The 23,651-nt window shown below is 36.9% G+C and overlaps 1 protein-coding gene across 1 annotated transcript in view; it reads right to left on the bottom strand.

The window, feature by feature from the left end:
- The window catches only part of cfap61 (cilia and flagella associated protein 61), a 127,354-nt gene that overhangs the window by 11,788 nt on the left and 91,915 nt on the right, over positions 1-23,651 (bottom strand). Inside the window, exons 21-23 of the mRNA XM_052011226.1 lie at positions 20,838-21,165; positions 13,475-13,566; positions 4,916-5,121 (exon numbers count right to left, since the gene is read on the bottom strand). Of these exons, the coding sequence (XP_051867186.1) occupies positions 4,916-5,121; positions 13,475-13,566; positions 20,838-21,165 (626 nt within the window). The remainder of the gene's footprint in view (positions 1-4,915; positions 5,122-13,474; positions 13,567-20,837; positions 21,166-23,651) is intronic.

Below are 23,651 nucleotides of genomic sequence, written 5' to 3'. Positions count from 1 at the left end.
CCTGTGGCACACTTCAGAACTCAATACCATACTTTGTGAAATCATAACAGTCTTACCCAATGCCTATACCACTTGTAAAATTTTGGGGCTATGGTATCTGAAAGTCACTGAGGAAGTATTTGGAATTGTATCATCAGTGTGATTTTTGTGCTACTTGAACTGTTCAGGAGAATTTCCAGCTTCCAAATCATGTCTGCCTGAGAACTTCTTTGCCTTCCTTACTCTCACCTACGGTTTATCTACTTATCACAGGTGATGTCGTTATGATCTTTATTTGGATGAATGAATAAACAAAGGAACAGGAGCAGCAGCCTCGGCAATTAGTGGGATCTGCAGCTGTAACTAGTGGAAGGTAGGCTGTGGTAGATGACCCAACACAGAGGAAGTGACGTTTCCCACAGAGGAAGTAGTACATCAGAAGATTATGGTTATTATGTTGGGTCCTGTAGAAAAACCTACTGTTCACTGGACAGGGAGGCATGAGTTCTCTCCATTACAGGGACATTAGTCTCATCTCCCAATCTGCACTACATATAGGTATATTAAGACGGTCATGGTTTTCCATCCACCAGGAGCAATTGATTAGCATTTTCTTCGTCTATCAGTGTTTTGTTGTTCCAGTTTTCCTATGTAATTTTGGTATATATTTGTTGTGATTTTTTTTTTAAAACTTGTTTGAACACCTTGCCTAATCACCAGGGAAACTCTTTACAAATGAATTGTAAGTAAGTTGATCTAGATATTTTAATCTTAGCTCTGAATCACAATGCACATAGAATCCCACAATAATTTCTGTCTGCTCCAGGACTCCTGGCTCATGGACTGGTTTGTTTTTTTTTCTTTCGAGATTTATCTGATTAAACCCTTATTATCAAAAAAATGTTGAATATTTTGGTAACATCAGTAAGAAGTGAAATATATGGAGAAATATTATGCTAAGTTCTCCTATAAACCAATATGTATCAATATTCCTTTTGTGTTCAGTTGTGTTTTTTTTAATGAGGCGGACAACGTCTTTGGCAGTTAATATTAAGAGCGACTGGGAAGGATATTGCTGGCAGAGAAAGAAAGGCTAACTCAATGATGTGTGTTTCATTTAGCAGTTGTGAATATTTAAAATGGAATTACAATGACAAATTTTCATGAACTACTCTAAATTTAAAAATTATTTTTCTTTTATCAACTTTATTACCATCTCCAAAAACAAGCATGCATCACAATGCGTAATTAACCCATGAGCCTCTTGCTTCTGATGGAGGCAGCCTGACAACATCATGCAGTGATGTTATAAACAGACTGGACTAACGGCACTGCCTCTGTAAGGTGACCAATTTTGCGAGTCATTGGGACCAGTCAAAACTCAACTGCATTAATTGAAGCCAGCCTGCATCTCTTAAAGGAAATATGCAATTTCCTTTAAGATTTAACTTAAAGGAAATGCAACTGCATTTGCTGGCTGGTCTTTATGAGTGAGTGTCCAGGCTCCATGGTTTATCAATGGAGGGCTTGGTAGAGGAAATACCAAGTAAAAGGTCTGCCCTGATGTAGCTGATGCCAGGTGTCAGGCCCCATGGACCTTGATGCAGTGCAACAGGAAATTACATAACTTTATCCTTGTGATCAAGGACAGAGAATGCATCTTCAAATGTTGCAGCCCACCATTTACATGACTAGCATCAGACATGTCAAATGCACTACAATCCTAAAATTTACCTAACAACAATCTCCAAAATTTATATCTGACATTCATGTACTTTGCAATACTCTAGCCCTTGCACTTTCATCTCACAGTTTGTAGAGGCTGAGCAATTCAACCAATGAGACACATTATCCAAGCACATGCATGACACTCCCTTGCATGCCACCCTTTCTCTTGCAAGAAAGAGTGACACATATATTGATGCATCGGTTCTGTTTTCTCAAAATTCCCTAGATATTTGGACTATTCCATAGATTAGAAAATAATAAATTTACTGCTTTATTCAAAAAGGGAGGAAGACAGAAATCAAGAAACTTCAGGCCAGTTTGCTTAATATCTGTCATGAGGGGAAAATATTAGAAACTATTATTAAGGATACTGTTGCAGGGCGCTTAGAAAAATTCAAGGTAATTAGGCAAAGGCAACATGGTTTTGTGAATTTAAATCATGCTTGACTAATTTATTGGAGCTCTTTGAAGAAATAACTGGTGGATGTACTGAGATTTCAAGAAGACATTTGATAAGATGCTGCATCAAATGATTATTATGAAAAATAAAAGCTCCTGGTAAAGATGGTAACATATTGAAATAGGTAGAAGATTTGCTGCCTAATAGGAAACAGGGTAAGATCCGGTAACCTCACCCCTTCTTTTTCTTCCTCCCTCCCTCCCTGGCACCCCCCCCACTTCTTTGTCTTCCCTTCTTCCATGTGGCTCCCTTCCCTGACCTTGATGACCCGACCATCTCCTCTCCTCCCCTCCACCATCCTTTATTCCATGGTCCACTACTGGATTCCTCCTTCTTCAGCCCTTTGCCTCTTCTACCTATCACCTCTCCACTTACTACATTTTCTCCCCTTCTCCCAACCACCAACCTTTCCCCTCTCACCTGGACTCGCCTATCACCTGAACTCACCTATCCCCTGCCTGTGTGTGCTCCTCCCCCTCTCCCCCACCTTCTTATTCTGGCTTCTGTCCTCTTCCTGGCCCGAAACGTCAACTGTTTATTTTCCTCTATGGATGCTGCCTGACCTGCTGAGTTCCTCCAGCACTTTTTGTGAATTGACAGGCATAAATATATTAATTTTTTGGTTCACCATAAGGATTGGTGTTGGGACCTCTGTTTAGCAATGTATTGTCATGGATCTTTGCCATTGGCTGGGAAGGGGATGTATTATGCAAAGGGGATAGATTGGTAGAAGATATTTATTCTGCAGATGTTAAATGTGAGACCCATACATTCATATGCTTCAGTGAACTAGTTAATGATAACTTGGTGCTTGGCCTTTGAACATGCAGATGTGCAAGTATTATTTGCATACTACAGCTTAATAACTGAAGTTGGAGTGATTCTTTTTGTTTTGGAATGGAGGTGACACAGCTTGAAGAGTTTCCCATTTGTCCTGCATTTCAGTTCCACACCAATAAGAAGCTTGATGGGTGTGAGGTGTAGCAAGAAAGATTTAGGAAAACACTGAGGCAATGATTGGGGCAGGGTTTTGTTGTGGACTGTAGATTACGATCATCCCTTGTATGCAGACAAAAGATGGAAATGAATTCCTGTAGGCAATTTGAGAAGGATGCTCCTCAGTCCCTCTTGACTGATGGAGTCAATGTCATTTCTGAGCCCAGAAATGGTCAAAAAAGGCCATGTATAGTGTTAATGATACATCCCTCATTTCATGATCAAATCTATTGGTTAGGCAGAATCCATACTGTGATTCAGGAAGCAGCTCTTTGGCCATTGGAAGGTGATGGTTAAAGAGGACCCTGAGAAGACTTTCCCTGTGACAGACAGTAGGAGTGTCTGTTGTTAGCACAATTGGATATTCTTCTTGAAAATGGCCAAGGTTAAGCTGTCCCCTGGGATGTCCTCCTCTTCCCAGAAATGAGGTGGGAACTGAGGTTGTAAATTTGTGACTGAAGTTCCTCTTCGCCGAGGTTTGGACTTTAGCACAGATACCATCTGCTCCCAAGGCCTTGTTGGTTTTCAGTTGGCATGTGGCACAGACTATGTTTGTATGTGCAGACAAATATCTCATCAAAAAAATGTTAGTTCTCCTTACTCTTTGAGTGATATTTTATCTCCATATTAAAGGTAATGAAGTTAATCATACATATAATGGGTTGATAACCAGCAGGGATTTGAAGAGGTAGAAGTACCACAGATTTTTTTCCAATAACGTTTATGAGCTTTTTATATGGAAATCAAGTATCACTCAGCAAGTAAGAAGAACTAACATTTTTGATGAGATATTTGTCTGCATATATTCTCATAGTCTAGGTCATATTGATTTCGATATTTTCTGGGTTTTTTTGCCTCTTTTCCTTTTTTTTAAGCAATGTCAAATTGCAGTCTTGGTATTATTCTTTTCCAATGTCAGAATACAGGAATAACAAACCACAAGAACTGCCTATATCTCTGGCAATAAAACTTCACAAACACAATGGTACACTACATTTGATCATAAGCTAAAGACCAAGAAACAATGATATCATAATATAACTACACATGTAGGTGTGAATGTGAAAATATATTTCATTTTACTTCATAAATTTTTAATTTTAACAATGTTTTCAATATGTTAATATTGATGATCCATTGAAATCTTATTTGGGTTACTTCAGCATGGTTGAGGATAAAAGTAGGAACATGAGCAAAACACACAGTGCACTAGAAGTAGGAAATATAAAACTTCTCTCCTTGTGCATGCATTTATTATGCCCTCTTCTACAGGTTCTATTCTCATAGATTAGTGAAAATATCTTGGGTGACCTTTAATAATTTTCTAAGAGACCTATTTTCATCTTTTTCAGATAACTACATTTTAAAAAAATTACACAACTTCTACCAAATGCCCTTTAATACAGGTATGCAAATAGTGTATATAGTAAGTGACATTGCTCCTAGATCGGAGTGTAAGTACTATTTCAGCCCACCAAAACATTCAGTATGTTGAAAATGCAACCAAATTTTATAAAGGAACAAAAATTACTGTAAAACACAGTTTCTTAACTGTGCTATCGAAGAATGAAATCATAATGTTAGAGAGTGACTTCAGTGATTTATCAGACTGCCCATCTAACACGTTTTATTGTGGCGGGGGGGGGGGGGATCTATTCCTAATTCTTGAACCCAGACACCAGCCTTCACAAGGGCCTTTAATACCTTAAGAATATACATTGTACAGCTATATAAAGGCTATTACTAATTTACCTGTACAAATCTGAGATTAGTCCCTCATCGAAGCGAGAACACAGGTTGTTAAGAAGACGTTCATGTTGTCCATACAAGCAGATATAGTTGGAGACTGGTAAAGGTTTCAGTGACAGACAAGTGATGGATTCTACTATGCTATATTGGTTTAAATGGATTTGGAAGTAGTTCCCAGTACTCGGACTTCCAGTGACTATTTCTCGTCCCTGTTAAAAAAAATTGAAAGAAATTCAATACAGTTTATTTTTGTTCACTGAATGGCACACTTGAAATTGATTTTCTGGAAGGAGTGCAAGGTTTTATGTGATAATTTCTTTGCATATGTGGTCCTATGAATGGATGTGAGGATGGCAGATAAAAGATTCTGAAGAAACTCCTAGCAAAAAAGACCAGGCTTCTACCATTCAACATAGAAACAGAAAGTGGCAGAAACACTCAGCAGGTTAAGGGTCTGAAAGGAAGGAAAAAGTCTTTTGTTGAAACCAATGAAGAGTAATGTGGAACTGTGATCAAGGACAGCTTTGAGGTGGGGTGAATCGGTGCTTTTGCAGAGAGAGGTCAAGGACATGCATGTGTCAATGCATGGCATTAGGCAAAGACCTCAGGATGTGATGGGAACAGTGAGTTTTTTCAGCATTTCGTATTCACCAGATTTCTAGCATCTGCAATTTTTTTGCTTCATTTTCCTACTATTTGACTTAAGATTTTGGACATTTACAGCAGTAATGAGATCTAATTGTTGATTAGCTACATGACCTACTTTTGGTTCCACTGAATATTAATTATCTATCTAATTAATGCAGGACGATAATCACTCTGAAGATGTGAAAAGGCAAGAAATTAAGCCCTCAATTACTGTAAGTGACTATTTAGGAATATTACTGCCAAAGCTGAATGTAAAGACATTGCTGAGAACTCAAAACAAAATCTAGTACAAACGAACATTCATGTCAGTGGCCTTTGAATTGCTTTTAATTGTCCAATAATCATAGACTTTTTAAAGTATATAAATAATTAAAACATAAAAAATACCTCTGTGCAATTAAAATGAGGCAAAAAGCAGAGAAACATCAATCAACTTCCCTGCACACTTACTATCAAAGTCAGTGATCTCATTCAAATGAATTGAGTTGAACTTCTGATGCCAGTTATGGCTATAGTAAAGCTGAGGTGCCATATCTGGTTTTTCAGGTCAGGATATTTGTGCTCAGTCCCTGGACTCAATCCTGAGTCGAGCAGCAAAGTGAGGGGTCATTGGCACCTGACATCCAGCTTGCGTCTGAATTCTATGTTGTAATGCACATATGCAAAGTCAGTAAATGTTTTATTGAATGAAATTTTGTAAATTGCAAAGACTGGGCAAAATATTTTATGAGTGTTTTTGTACAGTGCATTCCTATTGGTTAGAGAGAAAAATGTTTCATAAATTGAAGAGACATACCCCAAAGAGTCAATGGTGAAAGTTCATAAATCAAATGTTTGAAAATCATGAAATTACCATATATTGCTATTACAGACTGCAACATGACACTCAAGGGTCTTCAGTGACGTGCCACTTATACAGTGTGAGGCCCTTGCTTATATTTCTAATAGGTTACCGGGATGGCTCCTATATGCCGAAAGGAGCCTAATGTAGTCCCCACCTTTAAATAAAATGAAGAACTTTGATCCAAGTAACTACAAGCCCATTAAATTGCTATCAATAATGAACGATACTTAGTATTGTTAGAGGCCAAAACATATGATTACTTAATTAGAGAGGGATTATTAAGGCGATGCAGTATTGCTCCATAAAATGGTTGAACCTTATCATTTTGTTCGTATTTTTTTGAAGCAGCCATGAAGATTTTGACCACTTTGTACTATAATTGCCTTCTTTTCCATTCTAACTGTGTTCTTTCTTGTATGATTTATGTTTTTCTTGTAAATGTTGTGTCTCTAATGCTATGTGCCTGTGATGCTGCTGCAAGTAAGTTTTTCATTGCACCTGTGCATACATGTACTTGTGTATTTGACAATAAACTCGACTTTGAGAATATGGTTGAGAGAAACTCGGTTATAAACTTGGACTTCCAAAAAAAAGCTTTTGAAAAGTTATCATACAAAAGGCTTCTGCACTAGTTTGAAGCTTCTGCTTCCGTTGGTAATATATTGAGCTGTAATTAAATCTTCCAAGAAGACCATAGATATGAAATAGTTTTAGAGAGATTTGGATCTGTTTGGAGACTGATTACTGGTGGAGTCTGGCAGGGATAGGTCTTTACTGTTTGTTTTAATTATCTAGTTGTGGATATTGGGCATGATCAGCAAATTAACATTAGATTTGTGTAACTGTCAAGATCACTTGACTTGCTCAGTTGGATCTTGGGGTTGAGACTGGATAATGGTGTGTGACTTTGAAAAGTGCAGTATGTTTGTGAGGAGTGTAAAATCGGAAAACAAACATCCTTTAAGTTAAGAATCAAAACAGGTGGAAGAGATCTAAATATTCAAAAAATATAAAAATTCATTAACAATGCTGTAAAGCGATTCCTAGAACAATTAGGACAAATGAAAATTGACTACAAGGCATAGGTTATGAATCTGTTCCTTAATAAACCTTGACGTGACCTCAGTTACAATATTATGTCCAAGTCTGATCTTCTCACCCGATAGGTGGTATTGAGGCTCTGGAAAGGATGCATAGGAGGAGGCCACTAGACTGATTCTCAGTTGATGCATCTTAGTTATCACAATGGGATAAAAGAGCTGAAACTCTACAGCAATCCGACTGCAGTTAATAAGTTGAATGTGGGATAGACTGTGTTCGAGTAGACAGCTTGTTCCATTTAAATGGGTTACAGAGGACCATGGTTCACAGTTATAGGCCGGATACAACAAATCTTGGTTAACTATGGTGGATCTTTTTGCAAAAAATAGTGAACCTTTAAAATAAGCTCGTGTCATGTCAGTGTGTTGGAAAATTCTCTCAAGCAAGGTCTGGATGAGTTTATTAGTGGGATAAAGGTAATTTCTTACAAAAGGTAGGTAGGGTCTGCGTTGAAATTTTGGGTTACAATGATCTACAGGATTAGTTTTATTTATTGGGTGGGTTGGTGAGGAATTTCCAAATTTATTTTCCTATTGGTTTTTTATTTTTCTGTTTATCTGAGGAAATCACATGGTTTTGCCTTGGTTGGGTTGCATAAGGCCTTTCCCTGTCTGTCATTAATGGTCTGACGCTGGATCTCTTTCAAAGCAAAGGGTACATTTACTACTACTTTCAGTGTTCACTTATGGGTCACCTTAACCACTGAGAATGTGTGGGTTTTGTCAGCTGAGAAAGTGTTGAAAAATTCAAACCAAACCTAACGTTCCCACTTCCAACTTTATCAGAGGTAAGAGGAATTTTTGGAGGTGGGGCTGGGTGTAACTAATCTGTTCTCAGGAGATCTTCCAATTGACAAAAACTTAGGAGGGTGTGTACCTCTGTTTTCAAAACTTGTTATTTTTCTCAAGAAACAAGAGGACCAGGCAGGAAAGCTGTCAAGGTACAGGATCGGGTGTAATCTATTAGAATGGCAGAGTAAGGTCAGAGAAGTGCTTGACTGATGTCTGCTCCTATTTTGTAAGTTCCTTAATACATTTTAGCCAGATTTCCTGAGCCTCAAGAAATGACAAATTCAGAAAGGGAAGGAGGACTGAATCCATAGGTAACTATGTTGGCAGCATTGTTTGCGGACCAAAGGTAAGAAGGGCTGAATTCATAAGGTGAACAATGTTTGTAGTGTTGTTTGTTCGCTGGAGAATGTGGAGTGTTTTTTTTCTGGTCCAACAAGTTTCCCTGTTTCCCACTCACCAGGGCTGTACTCCCTGATTCATTATTCACATGATCTCCTACTGCTTTCATCCCCTCCTTGACCTCCACTGGTTCCCTGATTTCTACTCCCAGGATGATGATCTGCATTCTCAACCACCTCTATGATCTCCATGGCTCCTCTCTCAATCTGCTGACCATCAGTCTGGCACAATCAAAGTTGAAAGACATTTGCAGGATTCCTGCAACAGCAGTGCTACTTGTTATCAGATGGAGAGGAATTTTGGAAAAAATGAATATCCATCAACTAAAATAGTGGACCACATTAGAACTATATACTTGTTTCTTTGGCCTCTTCCCATTTCTCATTTATGCAGAAGTCCCTGACCTATTGGCCATTTGCTGGCTTTATCCTGCATCTAGTAGCAGAACAAGATCCTGCTGAAATTTCCTAGATCCTGTGTCAAGTTTGATCCATGAATTTCAAAGAGGATTGCAGGGATAAAAGGGAAAGATAAAATTCAATTTTTAGATCTTTGTAATTTATTTAATGTCTTTTAATTGTAAGAATTTGAAGTATTTTTGGTTGATTTTGTAATTTTTTTTCTATTCTTTTGTTCATTTTCAATTTTTTTAAGAAGTCTTGGAGGAGTTTTGTTTTGTGGACAGGACTTGTTCTGGCCCACCCATGTCAAATTGAGTTTATTGTCATATGCACAAGTTTATGTATGCACAGGAGCAGCAGAATCATAGGCACATAGCATCACATAAGCAGCATTCACAAGAAAAACATAAACATAAATTATACACAATTTTTACAAGAAAGAACACAATTAGAACAAAAGCAAGAAGTCCATTTTAGTGCAAAGTGATCACAGTGTTGCTAAAACCGTAGTGATTAGGGTTTTGCTGGTTGGTTCAAGAACTGAATGGTTGAAGGGAAGTAGCTGTTCTTGAACCTGGTGGTGTGGGACTTAAGGCTTTTGTACCACCTGCCTGATGGTAGCTGTGAAAAGATGGCATGGCCTGGATGGTAGGGATCTTTGATGATAGATGTTGCCTTCTTGAGGCAGCGCATCCTGTAGATATCACCAATGGTGGGGAGGGATGTGCCCATGATGTATTGGGCAGAGTCCACTACTTTCTGCAGCTTCTTATGTTCATGTGTATTTGAATTTCTACAACACAACCAGTCAGGGTACTTTCAACAGTACATCTGTAGAAGTTTGTTACAGTGTTCATTCAAGACATTGTCACATCTTTCTAGGCCTCATCTGTTGACTCCAGGACTGCTAGGCCTTCTAGATTTGGTCGAGGTACATTTGATGACTACAGGTGTTGGGTATGGGCAGTGGGCCTCTTGCTGTAAAATCAGGTCCATCATTCACAATCTTAGGCTTTACATGCCTCTTGTTGTTAACCGGGAGGTTTCCTCCCACATTCCAAAGATGTACGGGTTAGGAAGTTGTGGGCATGCTACGTTGGCAGTAGAAGCATGGCAACACTTGAGGGCTGCCCCCAGAACACACTACGCAAAAGATGCATTTCACTGTGCGTTTCGATATACATGTGACTAATAAAGATATCCTATCTCTTCTTTCAACTCTTCCAGTGACTCTAATTTGTCTTACTGGGCATCTGGTAACAAGAATGGGTTAAGCAAAGTTTTCTCTAACCAAATCTTGGGAAGACAAAACCATCTCTATCCCTGGTTCATCATAATCTCCTGCAGTTTTCTTTTAGATGGTTTAAAATATTGTTTTAAAATTTCTCATTCTAAAAGCATGACTACCCAGTTCCTGCTAAGCACTAAAGCAAAGCAATTGTTTAAAATTTCTGCCATGCTTGTTTATCCTTTAGTGACCTTTGTATTCTTTTGGAGACGAGACTGCAGATGCTGGAATCTGAGCCAATAATCAAAATGCTGGAAGCACTCAGTAGGTCAGGCAGCATCTGTGGAGTAAAAGGGGTGGGGGGGGGGGGTGACCCAGTCTCAACCCAAAACGTTGACTGTCTGTTTACCTCCACAGATGCTGCCTGACCCACTGAGTTCTTCCAGCATTTTATTTGTTGTCTTGTATTTCTTTATTTATTTTGGTAACTGTGGAATACCTATACTTTATACATTCCTTGCTAATTAAACTTTTCCAGCTCCACTTGTTTTACTGATTTTTTTTTGTTTTGACTTTCCTAACCTCTTTGTATTCTCTTTGACACCATTTTTTTAAAGTTTGTTTTTATTTACAGCGTGGTAACAGGTCCTTCCGGCCCAATGAGTCCGCGCCGCCCATTTTAAACCCCCATGTTAACCTACCCGTACGTCTTTTTTTTTAGACATTTGCCTTTATTGTCAGTTTTGTTCCTTTATTAATTGATGATGTCTTGTAGTTGCCTAGTTTGTTCATTTACTATCAAGTTGAATTATATCAGAAAGTGAAAGCATTAACAGTGAGAAGTCAAACTGTAATGCTTGGTCTCTTGTCTTGCAATTGACACTAGGCCTCAAGATATATTTTTTAATAACTGAAATATAGAAAAATAGAGCCTAACTTAAACATCACATCACATAATTTATTGATTAATCCAATGTACTGTAATAATATTATTATATTGTATATTTGAACATGTTTGTTAGTGTTTTAAAATATACATGGTCTCTAAGAACAACAGATGTGAAGCTTTTAATTGTAAAGTTAAGCCACAATGGTTTAAAGCAACAGAGCTTTGGCAATAGTTTCAATATAATTGTGTGCATGACAAAAAGGATTCACTTAACAGGACAATTACGGATAAATACAACTTTTACCTTTTGGAATTCAGTGTAATTAGTATTTTGACACTGAAAATACAAATTAATTTTTTCTCTCTCCTTAACTGAATAAGGATATGCATTTATCAAACACTGACAAAAGTGGAACAGGCTATTACAAAGTAGCAGATGCTCATCTTTATGGGAATGGAACTACAATACGAACTGCCTCAGAGTGCTAAAGGTGATGAACCTTATGGCTGTGAGAGATCAGTTTCACATGAGCAAGTCAATTAGCATCATTAAAAAAAATGTTAGTCCCCTCTGCACCAGCAAACTATGTTTGCTGCAAAATGGTGTTAGAAATTATTTGGTTCGGCATCAGAGGCTGCCTTCTTAATAAACCTCCCAATATAATAGCAATCCATCATTAGATTCAACAAAATACGATTAGAATTTCTGGATGACATTTCATGCTGTTTTTGGCTAAGCCAACTTCCTTACTGGATAATTTTAACCACCAATGTGCCACAAAATATGTTGGCTAGTTAGTGCCAACAACTGAGGACGTGACCTTAGTAGGCTTTCTGTAACCTACAGAGGATCATGACAATGTAAAACAAAACTCTCTTTATTCATTGAAATGATGTTAATGTGTAGTCTAATTTAGTTTTTCTTTCATTTATAAAATTATATTAGCAGATCTACCATTGTCCAGCTTAGTCTCCAGGCCAAGATTAGACTATTGTAATAAATCCTGCATGTGCTCTCACACACTTATAAAAAGAGGCTTGGGAGTCAACTGAATATTCCATTGTGGCAATGATTTAATTACAATTTGTTTTGAGTTGGCTCTCAGGAAAAAAAATAAAGAAATATAGCTGTAATAAACTGTTAAATACATAAAATATGAAGCATTAAAAGCCTCATATACTTAGTAATCTACCAATACACATTTTATTGTATCATTTGCAGCAGTGTTCATATTGAGTCAGTACATATGTTCACAATATTTTTATTAATGGGGCTGTAAAATAAAAAAATGTAAGGATACTGTTGGATGGGCTTTCAAACAGTTAAGTGTGAAGTCATAAATTTGGACTAAAATACATCAGAATATAATTTGAACTGAGAAGTTGGCAGAGAGATTTGGGGGCTTTTGTACACATCTAGTTGTTTGGTACAAATAAATCATAACAAAGCCGAATGGTTTGTTAACTTTCATAAGTCTATAATATAAAGGAGAAAGTTTAGCTATAGTTTTTTAAAGAAAAGAGTCCTGGTTAGATCACAACTGGAATATTCAGGTCTGGAAAAAGCACTGTAAAATGATGTATTTACCATTTTAAAGGAAGGCTTCAAGGATTGAATTATAAGGGGAGGTAATAAAAACTAGGCTTATGTAACCTAGTATATAAAAGATATAGGGTTAGTTTTACTGAACTTTATACAATTTCAACAAGAACTGATAGGGCAGATGGGGAAAAAAAATGGGTAAAAAAATCCAGGGCAAATAAATGTTAAAATTAGAGCCAGGCCATTCAGGTGGGAAATGAGGAAGGACTTCACACACAGGATGGTAAAAGTGAAAAACTGTCTCCCACCTGAAACAGCAGATGCTAGATAAATTAATAATTTTAAAGCTGAGAGCAATAGACTTTTCTGAGATAAGGTGGGTGTATGGAGTCAGTGTGCAGATTAGCCACAAATGAGGCTGGTCAGGCAAGCTCAAGGGACTATTCCTGTTTCTGATGGGGAAAAAGACTGGATATTGGAATTAAGTCGACGGGCCCTTCAGAGAGCTGGCACAGGTGCAAAGCATTGACTGGCTTTACTGTAAATATATAAATCCATGAATGTTCTCTGCATTCAGTTGGATCAAAAAAAACGTCAGATTGAACCACTTTTAACATAGATTATATAATTTTCAGATTTGTTGAGGTATTTATTGCCCATGTTTTGTAGTCTACTAGCAAATAAAAATTAATGTTCCATTCTGGTAATTACTACTTACATACTCGGCTTTTCCCTTCTCTCTATCCAGACAAGTCATTAACCCTGGTTTAGAAATATGCAGGTAATGGTATTCTCCTGGCAGAATGCATTCTGTGTTAAAATAAGGGCAAACACAAATTACTGACTTTTTTCAAATAGTAGGAAAATGAAAATTAAAGTGGAAGACAATATTTAAATCATAATGAGTAATTTTCTACTAAAATAGTAGCATTGGTGATTCAAACAAATATGGAATGGTAATGTTTGGATTTGATCTCGAGTTCCTGTTCTCAATAACATTACTGTGGCAACTCAGGCAAGGTGCTGGGTAGGGGGTATATATTAGATGAACTGATCCAGGCAATTCCCCAAAGAATGAGGAAAAATTGGAGAGAAACCTAACCCAAGATAACATTCAGGCACTTCCCAGCTGCTGTCTCAGCCCAAAACTGCAGAGGCCTGGAGCAAGTCACCCACCTGTCCTCATGACTGTAATTGGCATGTGACCCACAGTGACTATAAGCTAAAGGGAGAATCTCACCTTTGAATAAAAACAAAACTGTCAAAAGACAAGTATCACAGAAAAAGAATGCTTTTTTTTAGGTCTGCTGTATGTAGCTGAAAGTGAGGAATTATTCTAAGAGGGAATTATTTTAACAATCTCATGCTTCTTCCCTGCTGTGTGCTACCAGCAGGATCACAGCTGTCATGGTGCTTCTGTGAATATGCTCCATACTGGAACTTGATTTAGTAACAAAGCTTGAAAAGATTGCACTTTTGTTTAATTTGCATTAGAAATATATTCACTATGCTTTACTGAATTATAATAAAAATTATCATAAAGTATATTTTCAAGTGCTGCATTCAATGCAAGAAGAACATATTATGTTTATCTAATTAGTATGCACTTCAGTGGGAATATTGTAGTCTGTATGGAGATACTGCATTCTGTATGAGGTTCCTTTGGGAAAAAAAAGTAGCCAATTCTTCTAGAAAGGGGTATTATCAATAAAGAATAAGATATGGATGAGATTTATACGAAAAAGATCAGTTATAGAAAAATTGGCTTAAAAGCCATCATAAACTGCAGTTGAGTTTTGAGGAATTTATAACCAGCGATCTTCAGTTGGGTGTACTTATTCATTGTTTTTATAATTCATATAAATTTACTTCTTAGTAGAGAAACTTAATTGTTTCCCACAATCACAGTTCCAATTATATTGAATACTGCCCAGATTCTGCCATTGTCATTACAATGAAATTGACAGCATTTGCTTTCATTGCACTAAGAAAAATATAGCAAGTTATGTCAATGTGGAAATCCAGAAGCTGCAGTTAGTAATTCTGTTCCTCCAAAAATATGCATTATTTAGTAACTTTTTGAACATAATCTTTGAAGTATAGTGAACTGATAAGAATTTCATGTATTTATGAACTATTGTTACTCCAAAATTCCTGAAAATATTCTGCTTTGAATTAGTTGAAATTGAGATTAACCAAAATGTTGCACAATTACAAAAATACCTAACTTATAGATGTGGATTGCCATTTCCCTTGTGTGTATTTCACAATTCTTTGGTTTTTTTAAAAAGCTATAATATTGCAGCTTCTGTCTTCATCTCATTGCATGTTCCAATCTTTATTCTTGTTGTGCTTTTTTTGAAACTCACAGGTGTATTTTCTTCAATGTGATTGCCTGTTCAATCTGCAGGAAGCTATTATTATTGCTGAGCATCAAAGATCTTTACAGGTGGTACCTAACAGTAACTAACATCAGAAAAGGCAAAATTCATGCCACAAAGGTTACTAAATCTTTGTGGGCAGCTTCCTTCAAGGTCAGCAGTTAGTATCATCACTTTAGTGCTGATTGCTGAGGCCAATACAAGTCTGAGTTAGCAAATTAATCATCGGCTTGTACCATTTTAGATACTTGTGCAGGCTTTTTGGTTTTCTAAATTGATACGCAGAGGTACATTTTGACAAAGGAAATAGTTTATGTCAAATGAGGTTGGTCTTAAAAATCAGTTATAGGACCTGTATAGTAAATGAAAATTAAGTTTTAAAGTAATTTATTGCCCTGCACGATGATAAATTCTGACATTATTAGCCTTTTGAATATTTGCTTCACATCACAAGAATAAAAATCTAAAATAAAGTTATGTTAAACTTTTTAAAACTTTTGCACAAAAAATTAGTACTGTTAAAAACAATATTTATGGTAACTTCATTTGAAAATATTACTTCCAATAAATTAGTAGTGATTTGAGACTCAAATACAACAAATAGATGGAAGATTCTGTTCATTGCTGGTGAATATTATATTAAGGACTGTTTATGCTCAATTCTCAATGGAGACGATGCCAATTTCTTCTTTGGTCTCCACACAGCACAACAGATCTCTGTGATTTCATATTTTAACTCACTTGCTTCTGAATGCCAGATACATTTTTAATGCTAGGAGAGCTAAGATTAAAAAGGGCTTAAAGCAGAACAATGAGGCTTGCTTCCAATGAAATCTGTGCAGTCTGTGTGGCACAATCATTTAATTTGCAATAGTATTACCACATTCTGCTTCCTTTTTAACTAGGATTCATCTGCACCAAATTTAAATTTCACCAGGCTCAGCAGATGCATGCTCGGCCAATTTTAATGTGATATCCTTTTCAAAGATGTCAAACATTTACTAGAAATAGGGCATAGGAATGAAGCAAGATTATTGCTATATAGGTGATGGAGAAAAGCCTGTGTGACTGGAATAAGATGTTAATGAGGTGTTATATTGAGTGAGATGACCAGATGTAGCATGTTAACTACAGAACTGACATAAGTAATTGCATTTCCAGCAAGCAGCATGAAGTGTTAACCAATGCCATTATTCCAGATTAATATGAAGTAAAAACTTTAATTACTACAATCCGCGTCACCTTGCAATAAATTTGGTGAGATTTTCCAACTGGCTATAACTATTTAACTGGGAATAATACTCTTCCTTTTCTTCTTCTGGTCGCAGCTATTAAAATCATTGGTTTTGTAATACTCCCTTATTCAAGTATAATTGGCAAGACAAAGCATAGAAAAAAACATTAGAAAGGTCCAAAAATATGGTGAATTGGCACTAATTTAAAAAAAACCTGGAACTTTATTTAATCATCATAACTGTTTGTAAATTAGTCAAGGTCAATCAGAAAGGTTGTCTTTATCTTGTCTTTTTTTTACAATGAAATTTCAGCTGACATGGCATTGGATTCTTGCTCCAAAATATTCTTAAATAAATAAAATGTAAAAACCCACTACCAGTAGTCTACATGTTAAACAGTAGACTTCTAGCAAAATAAATCACTTGCTAGTCTAAGTGTGGAAAATTTATGGCTGATTTATCATGAAGTACAATTGTCCCTTCCAGTAGGATCCTTAGACCATATCTCAGCTTTAAGAAAAACTGGATAGCAGGCCCAAGATATTAGCAAAAGAGCTTTTATTTATGCCACTTCTAAGAACAATGGAGGAATAGCCTAAGATGGTATGTCTGTCTAGGAAGCCCACTTTCTATGTGGAGCGGGATTATAGCCTCTGCTTTGCACATGGCACAATGTTACCACTCTGCATTGTCTGTGATACTTACCTTGAATGCAAACCCTTTTTCAGCATTTTGTTTGTAAACAACAATTTCAGTAAGTAGTTAAATTAACTGCGTAACAATTTACCAGCAGTGTTGATGAAATGGAAGTCATGGCAAAGACTGGATGAATTTCTATTATCCAATTCATTCTAGATTCACAGTATGGATATTGATGGACATCTTGTAAAAATTGGTTCCATGAACCAATAGTTTTCTGCACAAAATTTGAATGGTTCATTGGCATGTAGGAAGAGGACCAGGCTATTGAATATTTTGAGTTTGTTCTGCCATTTAATAAGGTTGTGCCCAGTCTAACACACCTTTTCACAGTAACCTTGGAACCTTTGGTTGATTAAAAAAAATATCAATTTCAGATTTAAGAGTAACAGTTGACCTAGAATCAACCATCCTATATGGAGAAGAGTTCAAAACATCATCTAACCTCTGCATCAGGAAATGTTTTGAAACTTCACTCCTGAAAGATTTGGATCTAATTGTTAGACTGTACCATAGTTCCTCTCAATTTACACAGTTCCCTTTAGTACCTTGAATACTTCCATCAAACCAACCCTATAACCTTCTGAATTCCAGGATAAGTAATCCTACTTTCTGTAACTTTTTCTTTAAATTTACTCTGAGTCCAGTTATCAGTTTTGGTAAATCTATAGCATACTCCTCTCCAGGCATGCTACCTTTTCCAAAGTGAAGTGCTCAGAACTGTTCATCGTATTTCAAATGTGGTCTGACTACAATATCCCTTGTGAGTTTCTTCCGGTCCCTCTGTAGCTCTTGCCATCTCTTTCATCACCTTTTGTTGTACTTTATATCTCTTTTGTAAGTTTTAAAAATTTTTTTTTATGTTGTCCAAAACCTTTTCTTGGCAGCTTTAGTTCTTGTCCCTTAATCATGTATCTTGTTAAGTTCTTTATTGGCATCTATTGATTTTCTGTTTTCTTACCCATTGGGAGATCTGCACAACTTACTGTGGACAGTAAATGTCTCATTGCATTCAATTCAACCTTAGCTCAGTGTAAAATATTTGCAGCTATTTTGCCTCCTCCTCTTTTAAAATGCCACATTGAACTCTGTCATATAATGATTGCTATTAGATAAATGATCACTACATTTGGTTCATTACTCATTACCAAATCTAATCCATCTTGTTCCCTTGCTGGTTACAGGAAATATGATTACAAAAAATAATCCTGAATAAAATCAAGAAAATTGCCGTCTTTCACCAATTCATTCAGTTTGCCCCTTATACTCCTTAGTCTGGTTCTCACCACATTGAAAGAAAAACAGTGCTCTCTATCTGTTAAAGGACTCAATCTGGGAAAAAAGAACAAAATTACGATCATTTCTAGTCCTCTTAGTGTCACAAAGGAAATACAACCCATGGTTTTTCATCAGAATTTTTGTTAGTGGCAGTGGCATTGTTCCAGTATGGAATTCTCCCCAGTGACTTCAAAAATATTTTAACACTGAATTTTAGCCTTCTGGCATGATTTACTCACAGAGCAACCGACAATTATTGCTGCTGCTTCCCTGAAATCGTGCTGTTTGGAGGGCTAATCCCATTCAAACTACATTTTACTAGGGTTAGTCCAGAGCATTCTGCAAACTTACTGCTTGCTCTGTGCACAGATCACACTTAATACCGAACCCTCCTTGCACCTCCATGATATTTCTGACCTTGAGGCTTAATTTCTTTTGATATTTGTCTACATCAAACCCCTCTTGCTGGATAACATAGAAAAGGAACATTGGCTTCAGAGACACCACAGGCAGGCAGAGGGATTCATGTTGGAAAGAGCACAGAAAAGTTCATCACAAAAGACCTTATTCATCCAGGACTTACAGGAACCTAAGCTCATATTCTAGTTACTTGCAGGCTACACTTCAACAAGACAGAGGTCATTGATATCTGTGACCTCTTGCAACCTCAAATACAAGCTCATACTTGTACCTGGACTGCATGCTCAGTCCAAGTGTAAGTCTGATCTCATTGCCTCAGGATTATTCCAGCCTACTGCTGCTCATCTGCACGCCATTCCACTCCATTATGAAGTCATCAAAGAAAGGAGGGAAGCCTGAATCTTTCCTTCAGCCCAGAGGATGAGGCAGACCAAGTATGAGGAACTACAGCACTGCAGGCTTCTCCAAATTACAAGGACTCGTACACTATGCAGACATAGGAGGTTCACTCCTGACACAGATCTTCTAAGCATTTGTTTGACGGGAGCAGCTAGTTATAGCCTGGAGAATCTCTGTGGCCCCTGTATAAACAGTACATCTCTCTTGATGGCTACTTGTACCACCAGCTGCTCTAAGTCCCTTTCAGTGAATCTTGGAGCACAACCCCTTCCCTCTCCTAGCTTCGCTACAGCCATTCCTTACACAGCACCACTCTTCAAATGCAGTAATCATGCTTGTACAGTGCATCCACCACCTTAGGATTGACTTCATTGCAGCTGCCTGGCTAAGTCCTAAGATTTGTGCAATATTGAAAGATTTCAATTTATTAGCATAGTTTAACTGCTGAAATGTCATCATTTAAACCAGGAACTTGAGAATGCCATTTAATTAGGATTGCATATGAAGATTGCAATGCTGAGGACACTATAGAAAATGTGTCTTGCTCATTTAGTGTACCTAAAAGTCGAAAACAAATTTCTTGGACCACTTAGTTATACAAGTATATATGCAATACTAGTATATATCCTAACTTATTCTTGTCTAAAATTTTACTAATACATTTCTTATTTCTCTCATTTGTTTATTACCACTTTAATTTTCTCTTTAACCATTGTACCTAATGTACAATTTCCGACTGTTACAATATTGTGTGTGTGTGTGTGTGTGTGTGTGTGTGTGTGTGTAGCCACTTTCCTTTGATTTCTTCCAGTACTATTATTTGTATTACATCTTTCACCTTGTTCCTCCCTCGTCTTGTTTTAATGTTCCAATGACTGCCCTATTCATTTTTTCTGTTAGGAACTCTCCTCCTAATCCAGTTCAAGTGGAGCCCTCTCCAGTGCTAGAGTTGCTGTTTGTCCCAATACTGTTGCTGGTGCCCCATTAAAATTGAATCCCACTTTCTCACATGACTTCAGCCACATGCTCATTTCACAAATTATATTATCCATAAGGATCAGTTAATAATATAGTGATTTCAATCCTTCAGGTCCTGAAATAATAATAAAGAAATTGCTGGAATTACAGGAGAAGGAGGGTTACCTCTCACCATGGAGTCCACTGTGGGTAAGGGAAGTTGCAGCAATTTCCTTCCATTTACAGTGGAATTCACACAAGTGTTCTGAACCAGGTTGAACCTGATGCAGGTTTGATTGTCTTAAAATGTTTGTAGATGCCTTAAAGTGTTTTAGTACGTCTGCTTTTTATAGGTTTCAAAAATTATTAAAAATTTAATTTTTAAAAAAATGTTGAAACCTATTAAATCAGAAACAATCCCAGTGCTTATACAGCCAGTTTAGGTAGCAGTCAAAGTTTTTTTTGGCTTTTTCTCTTGGTGGGCTTGCTCCACATCGCATAGCCTCCAACCAATCATGACACTACTAAATCGCAGAAAGCCCTGTCAATGTGCATGACACCAGACCAAAAGTTCCCACCAGGGGCACTGCATTAGGTAAGTTCAAGCTTTGTTCATCAGTGGTAAGTGCTGGTGGCTGCAAATTCTGGGCCAATATTACAAATGATTTACAAACTCCTGAAAGGCAAGTTCAAATATATTTCAGCCACATACCTTTGACTTTACATCCAGTGTAAGTGGGAACAAGAACATCTAGTTCTGCTGGTGGCTGAGTCATTTGTTCCAGGGTTGGATCAAAAAGATGCAGCATGAGTGCAGCTAGCTGAAATCCAATTTCCTTTGAATTAAAATTTTCATGAGACCACTGGTCAGCATAGTAACGACGGGAGTATTTGGTAAGCGGTCCTGCAGCTCTAATTGTTATGTCATTGGTATGAAAAGTGGAGTCAATTACTAGTTTCCCATCAAAGACAAGGCATGCATTATTTATAGCCTTGAAGGCATCATAATCCACTTTCTTCTTGTCAAAGCTGAAGAAAGCCTGTAAGAGCAAAAATATTAAATTAAGGTACTTCTCTATACTGTAGTAATCCAAAGTCCCAGCTTTAACCAGCTGCACCTCACAAGCATATAGTGTGTTCAGATTGGATTTTCAATATATAGCTAGCTTGAAATTTGCATCATTAACAATCACAATCCAGGACAAAAATCAGCAAACCATCATAACAACTTCCTTCAAGGCCAATGTTTTTCCCCTTAATTTTCAGTGCCCTCGATCTATAGAACGAAAATATAGCTTACCCCTTTTTGTATTCCTACTCTTTGAGATCAACATTAACATTCCATTTTTTTAATACATATATAAAATCATCTGACTCTGTATTGAGAGATCTGTATTTCTCATTTGGTTTCTCACACTTTCTTTAAAAAAAGGAATGACATTTTGCATTTGTCTAATTCAAAGGTTCAATATCGCAATCTACCTAGCCATGTAAATCGATGAAATTTATTCATTTATTTCTTTTAATATCTGTGGTGGAAATCCTTGTATTCTGAAGATTATTTTCTTCTATTATTTTCTTCATAAGCATTTTGTTTTAGAACTTCTATCCAATATGATCTTTCCTTTGACTTATTTTTAGGTTCCTTGTAGCATTTTCCTTCTTTCCATTGGTTTGAAAGTGGATATGCATCCTTTATACTTCTGCCTGCATCTGTTTTTAATGGGCACACATACCATTTACTACTCCTTTTCTCTTATCATACCCATTAATTATTTTGTTGTTAACTTTGATATTCCCAGGAAGCCTTTATTCCTCCCTCAAATTGCATGAATGTAATTCTTTCTATCCTTTATTGCTTTTAATAGTGCCTCCCCCTGCCATCCCATCTACAGGAATTTTTCTTTTCCATGCATTTCATGCATGGCACTTTTGGATTTTAGAATATACTAGTTTTATAATGTAAAAAATACTTCTTGCTGTTGATCTCTAGGTTGACATATTGACTATTTATTCCAACTAACTTTTGCCAATTCACTTATCATCCCTTCAAAGTTTGCATTATTTATAATGAAAATTATGATTTTGAATCTCTCTCCTCTTTTTCAAACCTAATATTAAATTCACAGATATTATGGTTACTACTCGAAACCACAGATTATTAACTACTTTATTGTTTCTCACTAAATGTAATACAGCCTGTTATCAGTTCTAAAACACATTGATCTAATAATTCTTCCAGAATACATGATGAAAGTTCATTGCCAAACCTAATAGTGCTTCTTGCAGTTTATGTGAAAATTAAAATCACTCATTATAACTATATAGGGCCCTGATGAGGCTGCACCTGGAACACAATGTGCCAGTATGTTCTTACTGTCTAAGGGAGAGTATAACTTGATTAAAGAACTGTAGATACTGGAAATCTGATATAAAAACAGAAAGTGCTGAAAATTCTCAACAGATCAGATAGCAATGGTGAGAGAGGGAGAATTAACATTGCAGGTCAATGACCCTCATCAGAACTGTAGAAATGAGGAAACAAGAGTTAGGGGTGGGGGCAGGCTATTAGTGCAAACGGTTGGGGAGGTGGAGAGATTGTCTTCTCCAGTTGCAAAGGGATTGTCCTTGATAGGGAGGAGATAAGGTGACACAATGCTTTTGAAGCTGGTCCAGATAAGAGATGGATTAAAGCAGTTGGAAAGAGAATAATAAAAAAAAGAAACATGCTGGAACTGTGAGGGGGGGGGGACATATTACTTGTTCCAAATCTTATACAGAAGAGAATGTTGGAAATATCCAACAGATAAACCAATAATTTGAGGAAAAAAACAGCCTTTCCTCCTTGTATCAGAACTGCCAGTTTTTCCCTTGTGCAAATGCTGCCTGATCTGTTGGTATGTTGGAATTGGATTTGGTTGATTATTGTCACTTGTACCGAGGTGCAGCGAAAAATTTGTCTTGCATACCGTTCATACAGATCAATTCAATACACAGTGCATTGAGGTATTAAAAAATAAAACAATACAGAATGCAGAGTAAAGTGTCACAGCTACAGAGAAAGGGCAGTGCAGGTAGATAATAAGGTGCAAGGTCATAACGAGGTAGATTGTGAGGTCAAGAGTCTATCTTATACTAGGGAACCGTTCAATATTTCCAACATTCTCTTTGTTTCATATTTCTAGTGGTTGCTGTGCTCTACCTCTGATAGATCCAGTGTGTTTTTTTCCATTCTTTCTCTTTATCTCCTTATTCATGTATCATCTAGATGGCTCTGAAAGCATCGTGTCACCTGGACAATCTTGGTCTCTGCCCTATCACAAACATTCCATTTGTTCTCTCCATCACTCCCTCTCTTGGCATCTTAAGATGCACTTATTTTCTCACTCCTCCAGTTCCAATGAAAGATCATTGACCCAAAGTATTAGCTCTGTTTCTCTCTCCACAGAACAATTGAGCATTTCCAGAACCTGATGTTTTTATTTGAGGAAGGATATATTAGCAGACTGTGACTGCGCTCTCTATA

Source organism: Pristis pectinata, chromosome 3 (genome assembly GCF_009764475.1).
Source record: "Pristis pectinata isolate sPriPec2 chromosome 3, sPriPec2.1.pri, whole genome shotgun sequence".
Lineage (NCBI taxonomy): Eukaryota > Metazoa > Chordata > Chondrichthyes > Rhinopristiformes > Pristidae > Pristis > Pristis pectinata.
Note: the sequence above shows the minus strand (reverse complement) of the source record. Positions and strands in the feature narration are given on the sequence as shown.